Source organism: Equus przewalskii, chromosome 6, assembly GCF_037783145.1.
Source record: "Equus przewalskii isolate Varuska chromosome 6, EquPr2, whole genome shotgun sequence".
Lineage (NCBI taxonomy): Eukaryota > Metazoa > Chordata > Mammalia > Perissodactyla > Equidae > Equus > Equus przewalskii.
This window is the reverse complement of record NC_091836.1, coordinates 97,440,105-97,457,355: the sequence shown is the minus strand read 5'-3', so window position 1 is coordinate 97,457,355 and position 17,251 is coordinate 97,440,105. Positions and strand designations below refer to the sequence as shown.

Below are 17,251 nucleotides of genomic sequence, written 5' to 3'. Positions count from 1 at the left end.
AGACTTATTATTTATAATTTATAACTGGTTATTTATAGTCTGTTATTTATTTGCCATCCATAGTAGACTGTACTTCAGCTGTGCAGATGTTTAAATGTTTATTACTACAGTGATAAACATGCTAGTAATTGTTAGCAGTTGGTGATAATACTCCTGAAGGTGACAGTGTGGTATCAGGTAACCAGTTTTTCTGTGGCCTTCGTCAGGGACTCTGTATCCTTTTATTCTTCAAAAACGTCAGATTTCTGACATAATGGTTTCACCTTCACATGACTCATCGCTTCATGAGGCATTCTAGTCACTTCCAGGTTCCTTTGGCAACAAGCATATATTTGAGACCAGAAATGGTTTTGTAGTAGACAGAACAACAGAACAGATAAACGACAGCGTCCGCTCTCTGTGCTCACACACCACAGCTTTGTTGTTTTCTTTTGAAGAGTTGTTAGAGGAGGAATGTCAGGACACAGGGGTTAGATAAAATCTGTGCTAAGTAACCTACAGAAGATGACCAGAGGATTCTGTTTAAGGAGAACATAGATCGAGTTTTTATGTTAGGTGAATGGATAAATTCAAGGACGCTACCATTTTGTCCCAGGGGTATTCCATTCACTTTGGTTTGCATGTTTTTAAGCGCACAAGCAGAATTGTAATAATATTGGCCAGCACTTGTTATGCACTTACTCTGTACCAGACAGTGTTGAAACTCCTTAATCATTTATTAGTCATCACAACAGCAACCCAGTGAGGTGGGTAGTCGTCGTATTTGACAGATGGAGAACTGGGCCACGGGGGGTTACAGAAAGGCCCCGTTTCAGAGGGTTAGTGAGAAGAATAGTTGGGATACAAAGCCAAGTAGCCTGGCAGCATGCAGGCCCTGTGCTCCTGACCAGGCCACCGCATCTCCTCCCCAAATAGCCTCTACTTTCTGATTCTTATCTCTACTCCCATCTCATCAAATGCTACTTCCCTTAAAATGAGTGTCTTTATTATTTTTGAAAAGAAAGGGAACCCTTTCAATGAGAGTCAGTGTTGGTTCTGAAAGAGAAGCCAGTGATTTCTGAAGGCTTCCCCACCCCTCTCCTGCGGTTTTTCCGAGGCTGGTTTATTCACGCCATATGAACTGTGCGGCGATTACAGAACCGCTTTAGCAAATGTGTTCCATTAATCAAGGTGATTTATAACAAAAATTCATCCAGGTTTGGAGCTCTCTGAAAAGATCCCCAACCGTCTGGAGGTCCAGCCTCTGGAGTGTCACCTCTTCGGCCGTCTCAGAAGCATCCTGGGGCTACGTTTCATGACATGGCTTCTTCCCCTTACCTGTGCGTCCTCTTGGGAAAGTCCTTGTTGTTTATGAGATGAAGACATTGCCATTCAGATCCTGATTGAACTGCATAGTAAAGATGATGAATATTAAATGTGCTCTGAATTCCAGTTAGAAAACATTTATTCTCCTTAGTAGGTGCTTCAGAAAGCAAAATACCGAAATTGTCATTTGGAACTTAGAATATAGCGTTTAGCATATGAAAGAAATAGCATTGTTCAGAAGTTGGCAAAAAAGAATATAAACAGATCTTTGGTTAAGTGATGTGGAACCATTTTATTTGTTCCTGAGTTCTGAAAGTCCAGGTGGCAGGCAGCACTTGTGAACTTTTCACGTTAAGCGTTTGGAAACTAAGCATCCCCGTGGAGGTTTTGTTGCAGTGGGTTTTGCTTATTTCGATGGTGTTGAGGACAGTAATTCTTTCCTTGGGTTGTGGGCTGAGCGTTGGCCACTAGGACATGAGCTTAATTTGCGGCTCTCAAAGAGACGGTTGTACTCACCTCGAACATCTTGGATAAGCTGCCTTTCTGTACTGTAGGAACTCCTCAGTTTGCTGCTGGAAGCCACTGACTTGCCAAAAAATTATTTGGAAGTGGAAGCATTTAGCAAACAGGAAATACATAAAATGAACTGGCGTTCTCCCACTGATTTGCACAGTAGGCAAAATGCAAAGTACAATCCTCTTTCCATTACTGTGGTCTCCATTCCCCTAGGGAACAGGGCCAGGGTCAGGATGCACAGTAAAACTTTGTTGTAAAGCTGATGAGGAGAGGAAGAAAAACACTTGAGAATCTTCCTGAGGATAACATTGTGTGACAGTCGAGGGCCATGAATTTGATCCACAGTGGAACTGTGGTACTGTTAGGCATTTTGAAATATAAATTCCTGTCAGCCAGCAAACATGCTCAGAAATCTCCCATCTAAACAGACAGACTCCTTTGACACCACACCTTCCTGTGGGGAAGAGTTGTGCATACTGACTGGCTCCACTTTGCACTTCATCTTTTCTCTTGAACTCATTCTGGTTAGGCTGTGGTACCCCCACCTGTTAGTTCTTGTCAGGGGTCCATGATGACTTCTCTGTTGTCAATCCAGTGTTCAACTTTCCATCCTCGTCTTACATGACCTGTTGTTAGTATTTGAAATAGTTCTCGAAATCTGGTTTCACTTAGTTTTGGGACATCGCTCTCTCGAGGTTTTCTTCCTACCTTTCTCCTTCTTGTGAATTCCTTTGTAGGTTCTTCCAAACACTGGAGTAACTGAGGGTTCATATTTCAAACTTCTCTTGTTTGTGTAAGCTCGCACTTTATGTGACCTCATCCTGTCTCATGGTTTTGAATACTAACTCAACTCCTGAATTTTTATCAACTGCAGCCTCTTTCCTGAGCTTCAGAATCGTATATCTAAGAGGATACCTAGTATCTCCACGTTAGTATATCATGGTCACCTTGAACTTAATATGTGCAAAACTAAACTCCTGATTTTCCTTCCCAAACTGGCTCCTCCCACACGAAAAGGCAACTCCATTCTTCTGCTTGCTCAGGTCGTCAACCTTGGAAGCATCCTTGACTCTCTTCCTCTTTCACCCACATCCAACCCATTAGCAAATCATGATGAGCTTATCTTCTAAATATAATCAGAATTAGACCACTTCTTGACACCGTCACTGCTGCCATCCTGGGGCAAAACAAGGTCATCTCTCTTGTTTTCTTGCAGTAACTTCTCAACTGCTCTTTCCCATCTTCTTACCTCCCTACCCTTCCACTGACTCTTTCCCACGTAGCAGCTGAAATGATCCTTTTAATTCTAAGTAATAATGTTTCTCTTCTGCTTAAAGACCCAGTGGCTTCCCATCTCACTCCTATTAAAAGCCATAGACCTTACGATGATCTAAAAGACCCCACATGATGGTTCTTGCTGCTGCCTGTTCTTGTAATTAGAGTTTTATTGGGGCACAGGCACGCTCATTGGTTTACGTGTCACTGAAACGGCAGAGCTGAGTGGCAGCAGAGACTCTAAGGCCTGTGAAGCTTGGGCTGTTTACTGTCTGGCCCTCCGCAGAGAAGGTTTGCTGAGCCTTGCTCTGGAAGCTAAGGCCTTGATGGCAGGGATTTGTTTTCACCATGGCTGATTCCCCAGCACTTAAACTGTGACTCGGCATCTAACGGGCACTTAAACAACGCTTGACGGGTGGACAGGTTCACGTGTGAATAGGGCCTGACGTATTTTCTCCTAGTGTCTACTCCACTTCTACTCGGTTTCTTCTACTAGTTTCTTCTGCAAACTTGCTCCCCAGTAACTGCATGGCGTTACTATTTTCAGTAAGATGTGTGTGCCTGTGGCCCACCACACCCTATGCTTCTGCTGAACTGGTCAATCTGGTCTTCATAGAAGACTTAGAAGCTAAGCTACTTCCCTGGTGGGGCTGCCTGACCACCTTCCATAATGTCAGTTGAAAGTTGTAGAAAATATTGGAGTGTCCCTGTTACTTTGTACCAGCAGAGCAGAGTGCTGATTAAATGTTTCTTTCCCCAAGTGATTTCTTTTCAGACTGGATGATATTTTTCAGCCATCCTTTTTTTTTTTTCTTTTTGCTGAGGAAGATTAGCCCTGAGTTAACATCTGTGCCAATCCTCCTCTACTTTACATGTGGGATGCCTCCACAGCATGGCCAATGAGTCAAGTAGGTCTGTGCCTGAGATCTGAACCAGCGCACCCAGGCCGCCTAAACAGAGTGCACGGAACTTAGCCACTAGGCCACCGGGCTGGCCCCTAAGCCCTTTTTTTAAGCAGACTGAAAATTCATCTGGCTCTGAATTGACCTATCAGTTTAGAGTACTCTGAACTTGGTCTAGTCTAAATCTTCTAAAGGAGTGGTGGAACTGAGGTGCCTTGGACCTCCATTTCTCTATTTTGAGGGACGTTTGGTGCGTGGAAATGCTGTGGGGGTTATTACAATGAAGGCTATGTTGCTCTGGTAACGTGCAGTTCCTACTAATTAGGTGTGTGGTAACGAAAGTCTCCCACATTTCCGTAGAAATGCGCATGGCTTCTGGACATATTTAACTACTATACAGGTAGTGTGTTCTTTTGATGCTATGATTGGTTGGCAGATTGGCGATGGATAAAGTTGTTACCTGTGGTTGATAAACTTCTCCTTTAAGTGTAAACTTCTGCTTTCCAGTGGTTGTTCCTTGCAAAATGAAGAATCATTTTTAAAATCTCTCAAATAATTAAAACTTTATTTATTGAGCTTCAGCTTCTCAACCATAGCAGCCACTTTGTATTGAAAATGGACATATTAACAGAAATAAGGTTATGGAGATTTCAATATATTCCTGTAGCTAGAACACAGCAATCTTTTGCTGTTGTTACAGGAAACATACCTGTACTTGTTAGAAAAATTATGTGTTTTTACTTTTATTATCAACTTATCAAAATATGAGCCCATTTAAAGCTTTTTGGTTCTTGATACCACAGGTCCCAGTGTTAAATACAAAAGGTGAAGTGTTCACAGGACAGTGGTGGTAGGTGAATAAGGAAGGAAGCACTTCCTACATGTTTCTTTTTGAATTATGGAGTATGTTAATGACAACGTCATTATTTCAATTGGCACAAATGTAAGAAATAGAGACAGTTTTACATTTCGGAAAGAACTGATTAAATGTTCTCAGGCTGCACTGGTGGTATAGTGTTCTTAAAAGGAGAACTTGGAAATGGGACAATTTGCCAGTAATAAAGCTGTTTTACAACGTATTGGAAAATATTTAAATAAAACTGGTTGACAGACTGGAAAACAATCTAGCTAATTGGACAGCATTAGAAAACGGTCCCTTTCTGTGGTGAACATTGATAGCCCCTGGATGTGTCCTGTGTATTTAGGTTGCAGTTCAAATCCTTGAATATCCTAATGCTGTTTTTCTGTTTGTTTAAACGTTATTTACTTTAGCTAAAAGTCACAGCCATATGGTCCTCTATTACCACTTGTATTATAAACAGAAAAAGTACTTCTGAGTGGAGAGAGGAATCAGATTGCAAGGGCTCATTCATCATAAGCTGCTGATACACTAAATCCTTATGTCCTTTAGATGGAAGAGCTGCCTAATAATGTCACTTATCACAGCTCTGATAGCTAAATGAGGGCCTTGCTTTTTGCAGACTGTGGTGATAACACCCGTGCTGCACGTCCTCTTCTCAGCAACGCTCCAGGGTAATCGGCCCGGGCGCGCTGCTCATGGCCTGATTGCGCTGATGTGCGGGACGCGTGTTTACTCTCCTACTAAAGTGAGGTTCGCTGCGGAGGTGACACGGCTGGCTCAGCCTGTAACTAACACAATGCTGAAGATAGATCTGACTTAGTGTTTACCATTCCGAGCTGTTTTTCTTCAGATGGTAACACTAAAGAATCATCTTTGAGGTCCCCACAACTTAAGCATTTTCTGAATGTCCTCTGATCGAATTTTCTAAGATCACATGTTCAGAGTAATTTGATCTTAGTTTAACAGTAGCATGTAGTTTATAGCATTTTATTTTGTAGAAATGTGTTTTATATGTGAGAGCTGCGTACTTCAAGGCTGCCTTGGTCACTGGGAGAAGAAAGGACTGAAATTGTAACTCGGCGCTCAGTGTGAGCGTCAGAGGCCGACTCCACCTCTGGTGGCAGTGCAGAGCGGGCACCCCAAGTGTCTCGTGGCTTCCTGATCAGATACAGGGTCTGTGGGAAAGCTGCTTTGACTCGGTGGAATATGTTCACGTCTTTTGAAATCAGCAGCTAAATGAAGTTCTTGTGTTACCACTTTGGGTAATTTTCTCTGACCCACTTAATCTTAGTCCATGAAAGCATTCTCACCCTCCCAGACTCCTCTATACCTAAAATAAGAATGGAAAAGAGTAACAGACACAAAAGTCGGTGTGCGTGTTATCAAACAGTGGAAGATAGTAAATTGGCAAGAAAATACTGGCCCTACAGGCCATCGTTCTGCTAACTTAAATATGTGGGAGTGCTTTCCTCCTGGGTGGGAATTTTCATAACCACTTTAAGAAAACTTAGGGATCGTTCAGTTTGGCCCAGCTAGTGCCTGCCTCCCCACTAAACACACAGGCAGAGCCAGCAGGGAAAGGAGACAGAGTACTTAAAACTATAGGGTAATTTAATTATAGGTAATTTAAAATTCTCGGACACAACTTAGGATTCTGAGCTACTGTGGATGTGCATCTGGAACTCCGGAAGGGTTAGAGAAACCTTCTGTGGTCTGAAGAGACCTGAAGTTTGACCTGACTTCCCTGTGTAGAGGGTCAGAGTGGGTGTAGGGACGTAGACTGAGGGGACTTCTGACCCCAAGTGCAAATGTACCCAACCCCAAACCAGTTGCAGCGTCAGGCACCCTCCTCCGTGAGGCCGCGCCTCAGGAGCAGCGGGACAGCTGGCCCGGGGCCGAGAGGGAGGGCTGGGGAGAGGACTCAGCGGGGCTTCGCCTTTGGGAGGCTAGAGAGGAGGCACAGTTTGCCAGACCCTAACTTCCCAACTTCCCTTTGACTTTTATTTGGGTATGCATTCATTAATTCCACAAACATTTACTGAGCGCTGTGTCAGGGCCGGCCCACGTTAGAGCAGATCAAGTCCCTGCCTGCAGCACGGTCCAAGAGAACTTTCTGAAAAAACGGAGTATTCTGTCTCTCCCGTCCGCTCTGGTAGCCACCTGGCTCCTGTGGCTGTCGAGCACAGGACACGTGGCTAGCGTGTCTGAGGAACTGAATTTTCCATTTTATGTAATTTATGAACTTGAATCAGCCGCGTGTGTTCCTGGTGGCTGCCGTACTGGACGGTACAGCTTTAGGGAACACGTGCAGTCGCGCTGGAGGAGCAGACGAGGAGTTAGAACATGGTGCAGCAGAATCGTGTGCGGGGTGCCATGATGACACACGGAGGTCTTTATCCAGCTGGGGTGGCGAGGATTGTTCCGGACGGGAAGCAGACTCGAACTGACGCCCTCAGGGGGACGTGGGAGTTGGCCACAGAAGCAGCGCGCTGGGCCATCCAGGAGGGAGAGTGCAGCCCTGTGCTTTGGGCACAGCTGCTGGAAGTAGGTCCCTCTGTCTGGAACATGGAGCGGGGAGGGGCGGAAAACAGGGCGGCTCGGTGCCTTGTGTGTCTCAGCAGGGGAATAACCTGGTCAGACTGTTTGTGAAAGATCACCCTGATGTCAGCACAGACTGAGGATGGTTTGGAGCAGGAGAGGCCAGAAGCTGGGAGGCCAATTAAGAGGCCCTGAGTAAGAATAACAGAGACGATAAGATTAAGACTGGAAGGCAGTACAGAGTCTGGAGAAAAGTTAAGGAACTACCTTACCTAGACAGGATTGGATGCTAGAAGACAGGGAAATGAAAGGCTCAAAACTGACAAGCCAGCCGGCCCGGTGGCACAGTGGTTCAGTGTGCACGTTCCACTTAGGCAGCCCCAGGTTCACCGGTTCAGATCCCAGGTGTGGACCTACGCAGCACTTGGCAAGCCATGCTGTGGTAGGTGTCCCACATATAAAGTAGAGGAAGATGGGCACGGATGTTAGCTCAGGGCCAGGCTTCCTCAGCAAAAAGAGGAGGATTGGCCATGGATGTTAGCTCAGGGCTAATCTTCCTCAAAAAATAAAATAAAATAAAATAACCAAAGGTATAACCAAAGTAAAATTGCAAAGTGCGTTCACTCCGTAGAGAACTGGGTGGACTGCACAGGAGACGACGAACGAAGAAAGCCAGCAGGCCTTGTTCATACCAGCAGCTGGGCAGCTGCCGATCCCTGGAGCCGGGATTTTTGGGTGCCAGGAACCTGTCTGTTGTTTCGCTTGGCTTGGAATATTTCTGTAAGCATTTATTAGTCCCGTTGTCTAGATGAGATTTAAAGCAGCTGTCCAAGGGTCTTTACTAGTACGTGGCAGAGCTACATTTTGAACTCAGGACTGTGACTCTGGACGGTGTAATTACCGTGCTTCACAGGCCGTCAGAGCTTCCTGTTCAGCTGGATGGGGGTATTGAGTACTGAGGGAGAAGACGAAGGAGCTGAGCTTGCAGTGGCGACGAGGATGAGCCAGTCAAGTCTTAGACTAAGCTCTAAACCCACTCCGCACGGAGATGCTCGGGAATGAAAGAGAACCTGTCAGGAAGAGGCACCCCATGACTGGCGCGCCCCAGCGCTGGCGGGCAGCCTCCTGGAGCTGTGGTGTTAACTCCTCCTTGGTGATGATGGGCTGGGAGCCTTGGGTGCTGCCATTTATAAGGAGGGAGGGACAATGACAGCTCCCAGGAGTGGTGCGGCTGGGGTAGCAAGTTGGAATTCAGATGGGGACACAAAGAAGCAGGGCTGTGTGGAGACAGCACCCTCTGAAGTCATCAGCGTGTTAACCTCCACGCCTGGTCGTTAGAGCCGGAGAAGCTCTGTCAGGACTGCAGAAATCCCGCTCTGGAGACCAGTGTGGGCAAGACGTGAGGCCAGGAGAATGTCAGTGAAAACAGAATATTAGTGGGACTGCTCCTTGAGTTTCGCTTTCAAAGATAGCCATAATTGACACTTGAGAAACTCCCATTTTTTAAAATTAAAGATTGATAATATTTTCTCAGCTCTGTGTTCATAAGAGCCCTTGGTTGCCTCTCCAGGGATGTGATGCTTCACTTTTTGACCTGTAGTCTTTGTCGCTTTGCTGGTGTTATAGGGTAAACTCCAATGATCATTTACTGAAGGTGTTCCTAATTTTGCTGTTCATGAATCAAATACTGGGTTTTATGAAGTTCTTTAGAACTACGTAATTATAAATTATTTCATTTTCCAAACACTCTCTCCAGTGGTTTGTGTGCACAGCAACTTAACTGCTACGTTTGCTCGTGGAGGCCGTGATAAAGGAGAGCATCATCTGCACATGCTGGAATAGCAGTTGGCTTGGTCCTGCTCACCTGGAGTACGGGCACAAAAACCCCTGTGCAGGCGTCCATTGTTGGACTAAAATGAGGTGCTGTGAGTGGACAATTGCCATATGGACTTTCTTCCTGGGCAGGGAAATTATGCATTTCATATTTCACATTTATCATTCCATTAGACACAAAATGAAATCTTTAAAGTAAATGTGGAAAATGAAATACTTTTAAGATTAAGGTGTTGTTGATATATTACTCCATTTGCTTTTGCCAGAAAGAAACACGGCTTTATCTGATTCTTCCATAAAATGTGTGTGCCTCTCTTTTTCCTGTATAATTCAGGGAAAGGAAAAGATAATCTTGTCAAAGAAGGATTCCCAGAGCTCTGCGCCTCTCCTTGCGCCTGTGATCTGGGCTTGTTTCTTTAATGACTGTTCCCTTCCCGGCGCTCATTTTAGAAGACAGCCGAGGCAGCAGTGGTTGCAGGGCCACTGCACGTCCTGCTCCCACAGGGTCAATTGTAAAACACGGTGCAGCAAGGGGCTTGCTAAAAACCCACCTGTTTATTAGGATTTTGTTTTTTGAAATTTTTGAAAGGTCAAACATACAAATCTCTTACTTTTCAGTCAGAACTTCTTAATCAGATGTTCTTTGCTTAATCAAATAAGTGAGTTTGATTACAGTTTAGTCAATGTGTCATTTGATGTTGTGGACTCTCATCAGACCTCACTTGAATCAAGAAAGGGGGCACCTGTGGGCTGGCTCGCAAAAGCCCCTCTGGTTAGCTGGAGGTGCGCAGGCCCGAGGCAGTGACAGGGCTGCCTGGCCACCAAGGGGGCTCGTTGCAAGCGGCCTGGGAAGCGCTCAGGCCTGCAGGCCACTTTGTCCTGCACAAGTCAGCCCTGGTCGGAGCTCAGGAAGGCAACCTCCAATGCGGACGGACACACAGGAACGACTCAAGGGTCTTTAATGCTCTAACATTTAGCCCTCAAGTTCGCTCTCTCCCAGACCCCGGGAAAATTCAGATTTGAGCAACAGTAATAATTTCTATGTGGTGTTCATTGTAATCATATATTCATCTATTCTTATTCAGTCACATGCATTCATTCAAGTTGGCATGGCAGATTGACCAAAGTATAAAAAGGAAAAGTAATCTAGCTATTAAAAGTTTTTTTTTTCGTGGTGGTATTAACTTTTTAAAAAATTTTTTATTGAGTTAATGATGTTACAATCTTGTGAAATTTCAGTTGTACATCATTGTTTGTCAGTCGTGTTGTAGGTGCACCCCTTCACCCTTTGTGCCCACCCCCCACCCCCCCCTTCCCCTGGTAGCCACTAATCTGTTCTCTTTGCCCGCATTTTAAATTCCTCATGTGAGTGGAGTCATACAGAGATTGTCCTTCTCTAACTGGCTTATTTCACTTAACATAATTCTCTCAAGGTCCATCCATGTTATTGCAAATGGGATGATTTTGTTCTGTTTTGCAGCTGAGTAGTATTCCATTGTATATATATACCACATCTTCTTTATCCATTCATCTGTTGATGGGCACTTAGGTTGCTTCCATGTCTTGACTATTGTAAATAATGCTGCAGTGAACATTGGGGTGCATAGGACTTTTGGGATTGCTGACTTCAAGCTCTTTGGGTAGATACCCAGTAGTGAATAGCTGGGTCGTATGGTAGTTCTATTTTTAATTTTTTGAGGAATCTCCATACTGTTTTCCATAGTGGCTGCACCAGTTTGCATTCCCACCAGCAGTGTATGAGGGTTCCTTTTTCTCCACAACCTCTCCAACATTTGTTACTATTAGTTTTAGATATTTTTGTCACTCTAATGGGTGTAAGGTGATATCTTAGTGTAGTTTTGATTTGCATTTCCCTGATGATCAGCGATGATGAATATCTTTTCATGTGCCTATTGGCCATCCGTATATCTTCTTTGGAGAAATGTCTGTTCATGTCTCCACCCCATTTTTTGATCGGGTTGTTTGATTTTTTGTTGTTGAGTTGTAAAAGTTTTGATTATAAGAAGTAAAGAGCAAAGACATGGAATTAGAGATTTCCATTTTGGGCCATTTATTATAAAAGTGTTTATTAGAGTCCTTTTTTACTTTATTGGAATATTATAATAGCTTTTTAGAAAATACATTTTAAACATTTTTAATCTACCATTTTACCTGTTAATATTATAATATCACTATGGAATTTTTTTTATCTTAGCTGGTCTGAATTTTCATTTTAGTGGTAATCAACAGGTTAATTCAACAGATAGTAATTGTGTTTTGAGTTAGAAAGGAAATTTTTGTTCTGTTCCTTGCCTTACTCCATACCAAAAGGTTAGGGTTTGAGTTTCAGACCCATCACGAAAATGTGTTGTCCTTTATGTTTGTTTAAATACTCGAGTTCTTAAGTAGACGAGTATTTTAGTCCCCCAGAGAGCTGGTGTCGGCACTGCTAACTGCAGGCGCTCACTTGTACCGCACAGAGAAGCAGAGCCTGCTGTGTGGCCTGGCGGCCAGGGCCCTCTCTTCCCACTCTGACAAAGACGAAAGCTCACTGCTGATTCAGCAGAGCTCTTCCTGGCCTGCAGCCGGGTGCGCGTGTCACTGGAGGGTGAGGCATGTGCAGACACACACATGTATGTGTGCGCATATATGTGTGTCTGCTTTAAAATTATCTAAGTAATACATGCTGGTCGCAAAAATGTAAATTTTGAAATATATAAAACCAAGTTTTGTGGGTTTAAGCATTTAAACACATTGCCCTGCAACTTACTTTTTTCACTGACTATATTTTTGTAAATCTTTCCAGTAGCTTTTTTGAACCAGCTGTCTAGTATTATGTAAGTAAACTATATTTTATTTAACCTCTGCCAGCTGAGGCATATTTATACTGTTGCTGAGTTTGAGATACAAGCAATGCCAGGGTGAACTTCCTTGTACTTTGTGCTGAATTTGGCAGATCTTTTCTAGAGATTCTGATGGGGAAAGGGTCAAAGGAAAGTCCTCAGGCGATGCCACTGAAGGGGACAATGGGGACAATGGTGGGGGCGCCAAAGGCACACTTGACCTTCATCAAAACTTTTAGTTCTCACCAAAAGGATTCTCTACTAGAGTTATGAAGGGTGCTTAAAAAATTTAAGACTTCAAAAAATTAGATATTTGCACTCTGCTTCTGGCAGTGATGGAGTAGCTGGTGCTGAACTTGCCCTCCTGCCATAAAGAACTAGAAAATTGGACAAAGTCTGTGAAACAACTGTTTTCAGACACGGCACAGCAGGTGGTACAAGACAGATCTCCGAGAAGGCAAACAAGGCAGGCCTCCACTTGCTCTGGCTTCTGCCTGAGGCTGTTTGGGAAGGAGCCCGAGGGACTGTGGAAAGCACAGCAGTCTCGCTGCGTTGAGGAGGCAGAGACTAGGGTAGACGGAAGTTTAAGTTTTGGAAGTTATAGGTCAAACCACCAGGGAGGACAGAGCTGCGGAAGGACCTCCAGAAATCGACAGGGGTACTCTCTTGGCCTTTGGGCTGACACTCAGTTGTGCCTGCGAAGAGACCCCACAGGGAACAAGTAGCGGGGCTGAGCGGTTCCTGAGCTCACACAGGGCCGAGACGCGCCGAGTGGACAGGCCTCAGGACTCCCTGGAGCGTTCAGCAGAGACCCCGGGGGACCGATGGCTAAGGAAGCCCCTAGGTGTGGTATGAGATGGACCCCACCGAACGAGCTGACAGACAAGGCCCGAAAGGAAGAAGCTGATGCACAGCTGACCCAACTGAGTGTCCCGCTCAGTCACAAACCACAAACCAGGGAGGAAAACGTGACCCACAACCAGAGGAAACGTCAGTTACGGACATCCAGAAATGAGAATGGGATTAACAGGCATGTGCTCTAAAATACCAATTCTAATATTTTTCAAGAATTTAGAGGATCAACATAATGAGGAAAGAAATGGTAAACATAAAAAAGAACAAAGTGAAATTTCAAAAATACATTGGTCTTTACAGTAGATTAGAAACAGCAAAAGAAAAGATCCCAGACTGGGAGGAAATATTTGCAATACCTGTCAGAGGACTTGTACTCAAGGTAGATGAAGGATTCTGAAAATGAGTAATAAGAAAAACAACTCATTTCAAAAATGGGCAAAATGTTTTAATACACATTTCACAAAAGATACACTAGCCACAAGAAAAAATGCTCATCAGAGAAATGCACACGAGAACCACAGTGTGATACCAGTAGCCTACTAGCACAGCAGGAACTTCAAAAACAGAAAATGCCAGGGTTGTGGAGCACAGGAACACTTGTACATCGCTGCTGGGGGAGTGAATGGTGTCAGCACTTTGAAGAGTTTAAGGTTAAGCATTAATTCATGACCCAGAAATTCTACCCCCAGGTATTTACTGAAAAGAAGTGGACGTACACATGAATGTTCATGGTGCTTTATTTGTAACAGCCCAAAACTGCAGACAGCTCAGATATCCATCAACAGATTCATGGATAAACATTGTGATTTACAACATAATACCACTCAGCAGTAAAAGGGAATGAATGACCAATACTTAGAACATGGGTTAATCATAAAAAATTATTGAGCAAAAGCTAGATACAAAGTAGTCTGTACTGTGCAATCTCATGTATGTGAATTTTAGGAACAGGTAAAACTAGTCTTGAGTAACAGAAAACAGATCACTCATCGCCTGCGACCAGGTGCAGGGGTGGGCCGTTGACTGGTGCGATAGAAAGATTCTACACCTTGATGGTGGTTGGTGGTCACGTAGCTGTGCCCATTTTTCAAACTAGCGTCAGAACTTAAACGAGCGCGTCACACTGGGTCTAAAGTGTACCTCTGTGAAATTGGTTTCTCAAGTGTCCACCGTACCCCACACCGGAAATAAGTATGTTCCAAAAGTGGAATAATTTCAATCATCATGAGATGTTTACTGGGAAACTGAGCAGCTGACAGAGAGGTAGGTCAGTGAAGGAGCTGCTTGATTTTAAAAGACCCGCTAAACTTAGAGGTTTTCCTGCTCACAGAGCAGCTTCACTAGAGGAAAGGCACCCTCACTGATGAGCTGGGCCCCGACCGTGTCCCTCACATCAAGGACTGCGCCCGAGATGGAGTTACCCCTCAGTGCCTGTGGGGGCATAGGCTGCTCGGCGTGTGGGCTTCACCAGGGGTGGCATATCCCATATCCGAGCCCCCTGCCGCCACTTCAGTGAAGTATCCGTAACAGACTTCACGGGTCATTTTAAGGATCAAATGAGTGGTTTTTTAAGTTAAATAAACCGGAAGGCCTGTGTACACACTAGTGTGTGTCACTCTTCGTTGCTCCCTTCGCCCCTGCAACCAGGGACCAAGAGTCGGCAGCCTCCAGAGGCTTCGGGGATGTGTTTGGGGTTTCTCTGAGCAGATTCCTTTCTGTGCTTGTTAATTATACGAGCTAATACTTCATCACTGCGTTTAGCTGACATGGAAGAAATGTCAGTCGTAACTGCCACCAGTGACTGCACTTGTCAAGAATTTCTACTTATTAATATTAATCAAGTATTTGAGTTCCAACTTTGGTTTATAAAGAATTAAGATCATGACATGATTACTGGGTGTAGGCTTATTCTGTCATAAAGTAGTAAGACTTATATAGAAGCCACTCAGGTAATAGGATGTCATAATCAGGGACCCAAGCAAGGCCGCCTTTACTATGCGAAGTACTCTAAACAATGGGAGGGTTTGGAGTGGGTGGCAGGGCTGGGAGAGCCGCGTGGAGAAATGGCGTGTACCTTGGGTCCTGGCCTCTGGTCAATGGGATGGGCAAAGAAAGATCTTCCTTGATTGTTAGTATGTTGCCCTATTGGTTTTTAGAATTTTTTTTCTCTCCTTTTGCTTTTACTGGTGTCTCTAACTTTATGATTTTATTTAACCATTCATATATATTACCTGTTTTTAGAACTCAGGAACAAACATATTATTAAGGAGAAACTATGGAAATTTGGACATGAAAGATGTTCACATTATAGCTTCTCCTAAGGCAGTAATTCAGGCTAATGTTAATGACACATGGATTTCCAAATAACACTATTTTGTTCTTCTTTCATTTATGACCTGGGATGTACTCATTTCTCTACTTGAGCAGTCTTATGCTTCACTGCACACAATCTACTTATTACACAGCTAGGAACTAGACTTGCTATTGGCCCTAGAACCTATAACTAGTTCCACTAATACAAGTGAGTGAGCCTACAGTATCTGATAGTCTTTCAGGAAACTCAGGTCCTTTCTCTACAAATAGAGAGATTTAACATTTAAGTGTATCTAAATGAAAATAACTAACTTGATTCATTCTTGGCAAATATTCTACGTGATAATCTCTGATGTAAAGTAAAATTCAAATTTTACGTGCTTGTGTATTTTTCCAAAAGGTGATATGGGGCAGGGGTGGGTAGAACGAATAGGTGGATGACAGAGATTTCTAAGGCAGAGGAAACCCTCTGTATGATACTACAGTGGTGGATTCGTGTCATTTGTTCACACCCATAGAATGGACAGCACCAAGAGTGAACCCTACCTATGGACTTTGGGTGATTATGACGTCAATGTACGTTCATCCTTGGTAACCAATGTGCCATCTGGTGGGGGATGTCGATAATGGGGGAGGGTGTGCTTGTGTGGGGAAGAGGTATATGGGAAATCTCTGTGCCTCCCTCTCAATTGTGCTGTCAACCCAAAACTGCTCTTAAAACAAGTCTTTTTTTTTTTTTTAAAAAAAAGGAACTTGTGACATTTAAAAACAAATGCAGTCATTTCTTACTAAACCCAATAGGAATATTTTTCTTCACATAAAGTTTCCAATAGCTACTCAAAATAATAGTGAAAATTAATTCCTTCTCAATAGATCATTTTGATCTGGCCAATAATTCAACTTTCTTGGGTAACAAAAACTGTGAAATGAAAACTTTGAAAATGCTACTTTAAAGCCTGATGCTATAGAGTAATGTTTTAAATTTATATTAAACCAATGTTACTGGGCAAACGTCTCAGACCACAGAAGGCGTTTTTAAGTCATGTGTTCTGTTCTAAACACACTTGTGATTGTCACTGAGTAAACATTTACACTGATGCTATTTACCAGTTAAGATATAGGACGTATAGGAGTTAGGGTCTTTCATTTGTCAGAAGGTCACCATCATTAATTTTACAACTGATTTCATAATAGGTCTTGCTAGTTCTTGGTCATTACTGAAGTATAATGCATTGCAGACACGGCCTGTACAAAGGCAGAATGGGGATCTTAATTAGAATTCTGACAAGCGCACTCCAATAAAATGATGAGATTCTGTGTAATTGATGTCACAGCCAATTACCGTGTAGTTCATCACGAGCGCTGGAAGCGGCCTGGCCGTGGTCCTGGCCCCAGGATGCGGCTGCGCAGCGGCTGCCCTGCTTGTGCTGTTACGGAGACACGAGGTGCATTTCCAGTCAGCATCCTGATGGCCTCTTTTGAAGTCTATTAAATTAATGACCCTGTCATACTCTTTTATCTCTTATAACCTCAAGTTTGGGGTTTGCGTAACAAATTGTTTGGGAACCATGTGGCAAAAGATAGGTGCTTTAAAAAGTTGAAACCTTAATATTTATAAAAGTTATTTTATTGTGCAAGAAATAAAAGCAGAAATGCAAATCACACAGTTTGTGTATATTTTATAAAAGGAACTTTAGGATATTTCTGCCTACCTCCAAAAGCCATGGTTTTTTTTTTATAGTTCCCAGATTCGCTTTTTCTTTTTCAAAGCTGCTTCTCTTCTCCAATTCTAGGTGCCAACAGGTCACGTCTGGTTAGAAGGTGACAACCTACAGAATTCTACAGATTCCAGGTACTATGGACCTGTTCCCTACGGACTAATAAGAGGACGCATCTTCTTTAAGGTATTGTGTTCTGCTTAAAATGTAGGCTTGCTTTTTTGAGCTGGAAAAAAGTCTCTTTCAAAATGAACTTTGAACTCATCTTCAGGTTGTCAGTGGACTTACTGT

The 17,251-nt window shown here is 43.6% G+C and overlaps 1 protein-coding gene across 12 annotated transcripts in view; it reads left to right on the top strand.

Moving 5' to 3' along the window:
- The window catches only part of IMMP1L (inner mitochondrial membrane peptidase subunit 1), a 73,592-nt gene that overhangs the window by 55,464 nt on the left and 877 nt on the right, over nt 1-17,251 (top strand). For all 12 annotated transcript variants that reach the window (XM_070626567.1, XM_070626575.1, XM_070626566.1 and 9 more), the window contains one exon: nt 17,036-17,146. In XM_070626567.1, the coding sequence (XP_070482668.1) occupies nt 17,036-17,146 (111 nt within the window). The remainder of the gene's footprint in view (nt 1-17,035; nt 17,147-17,251) is intronic.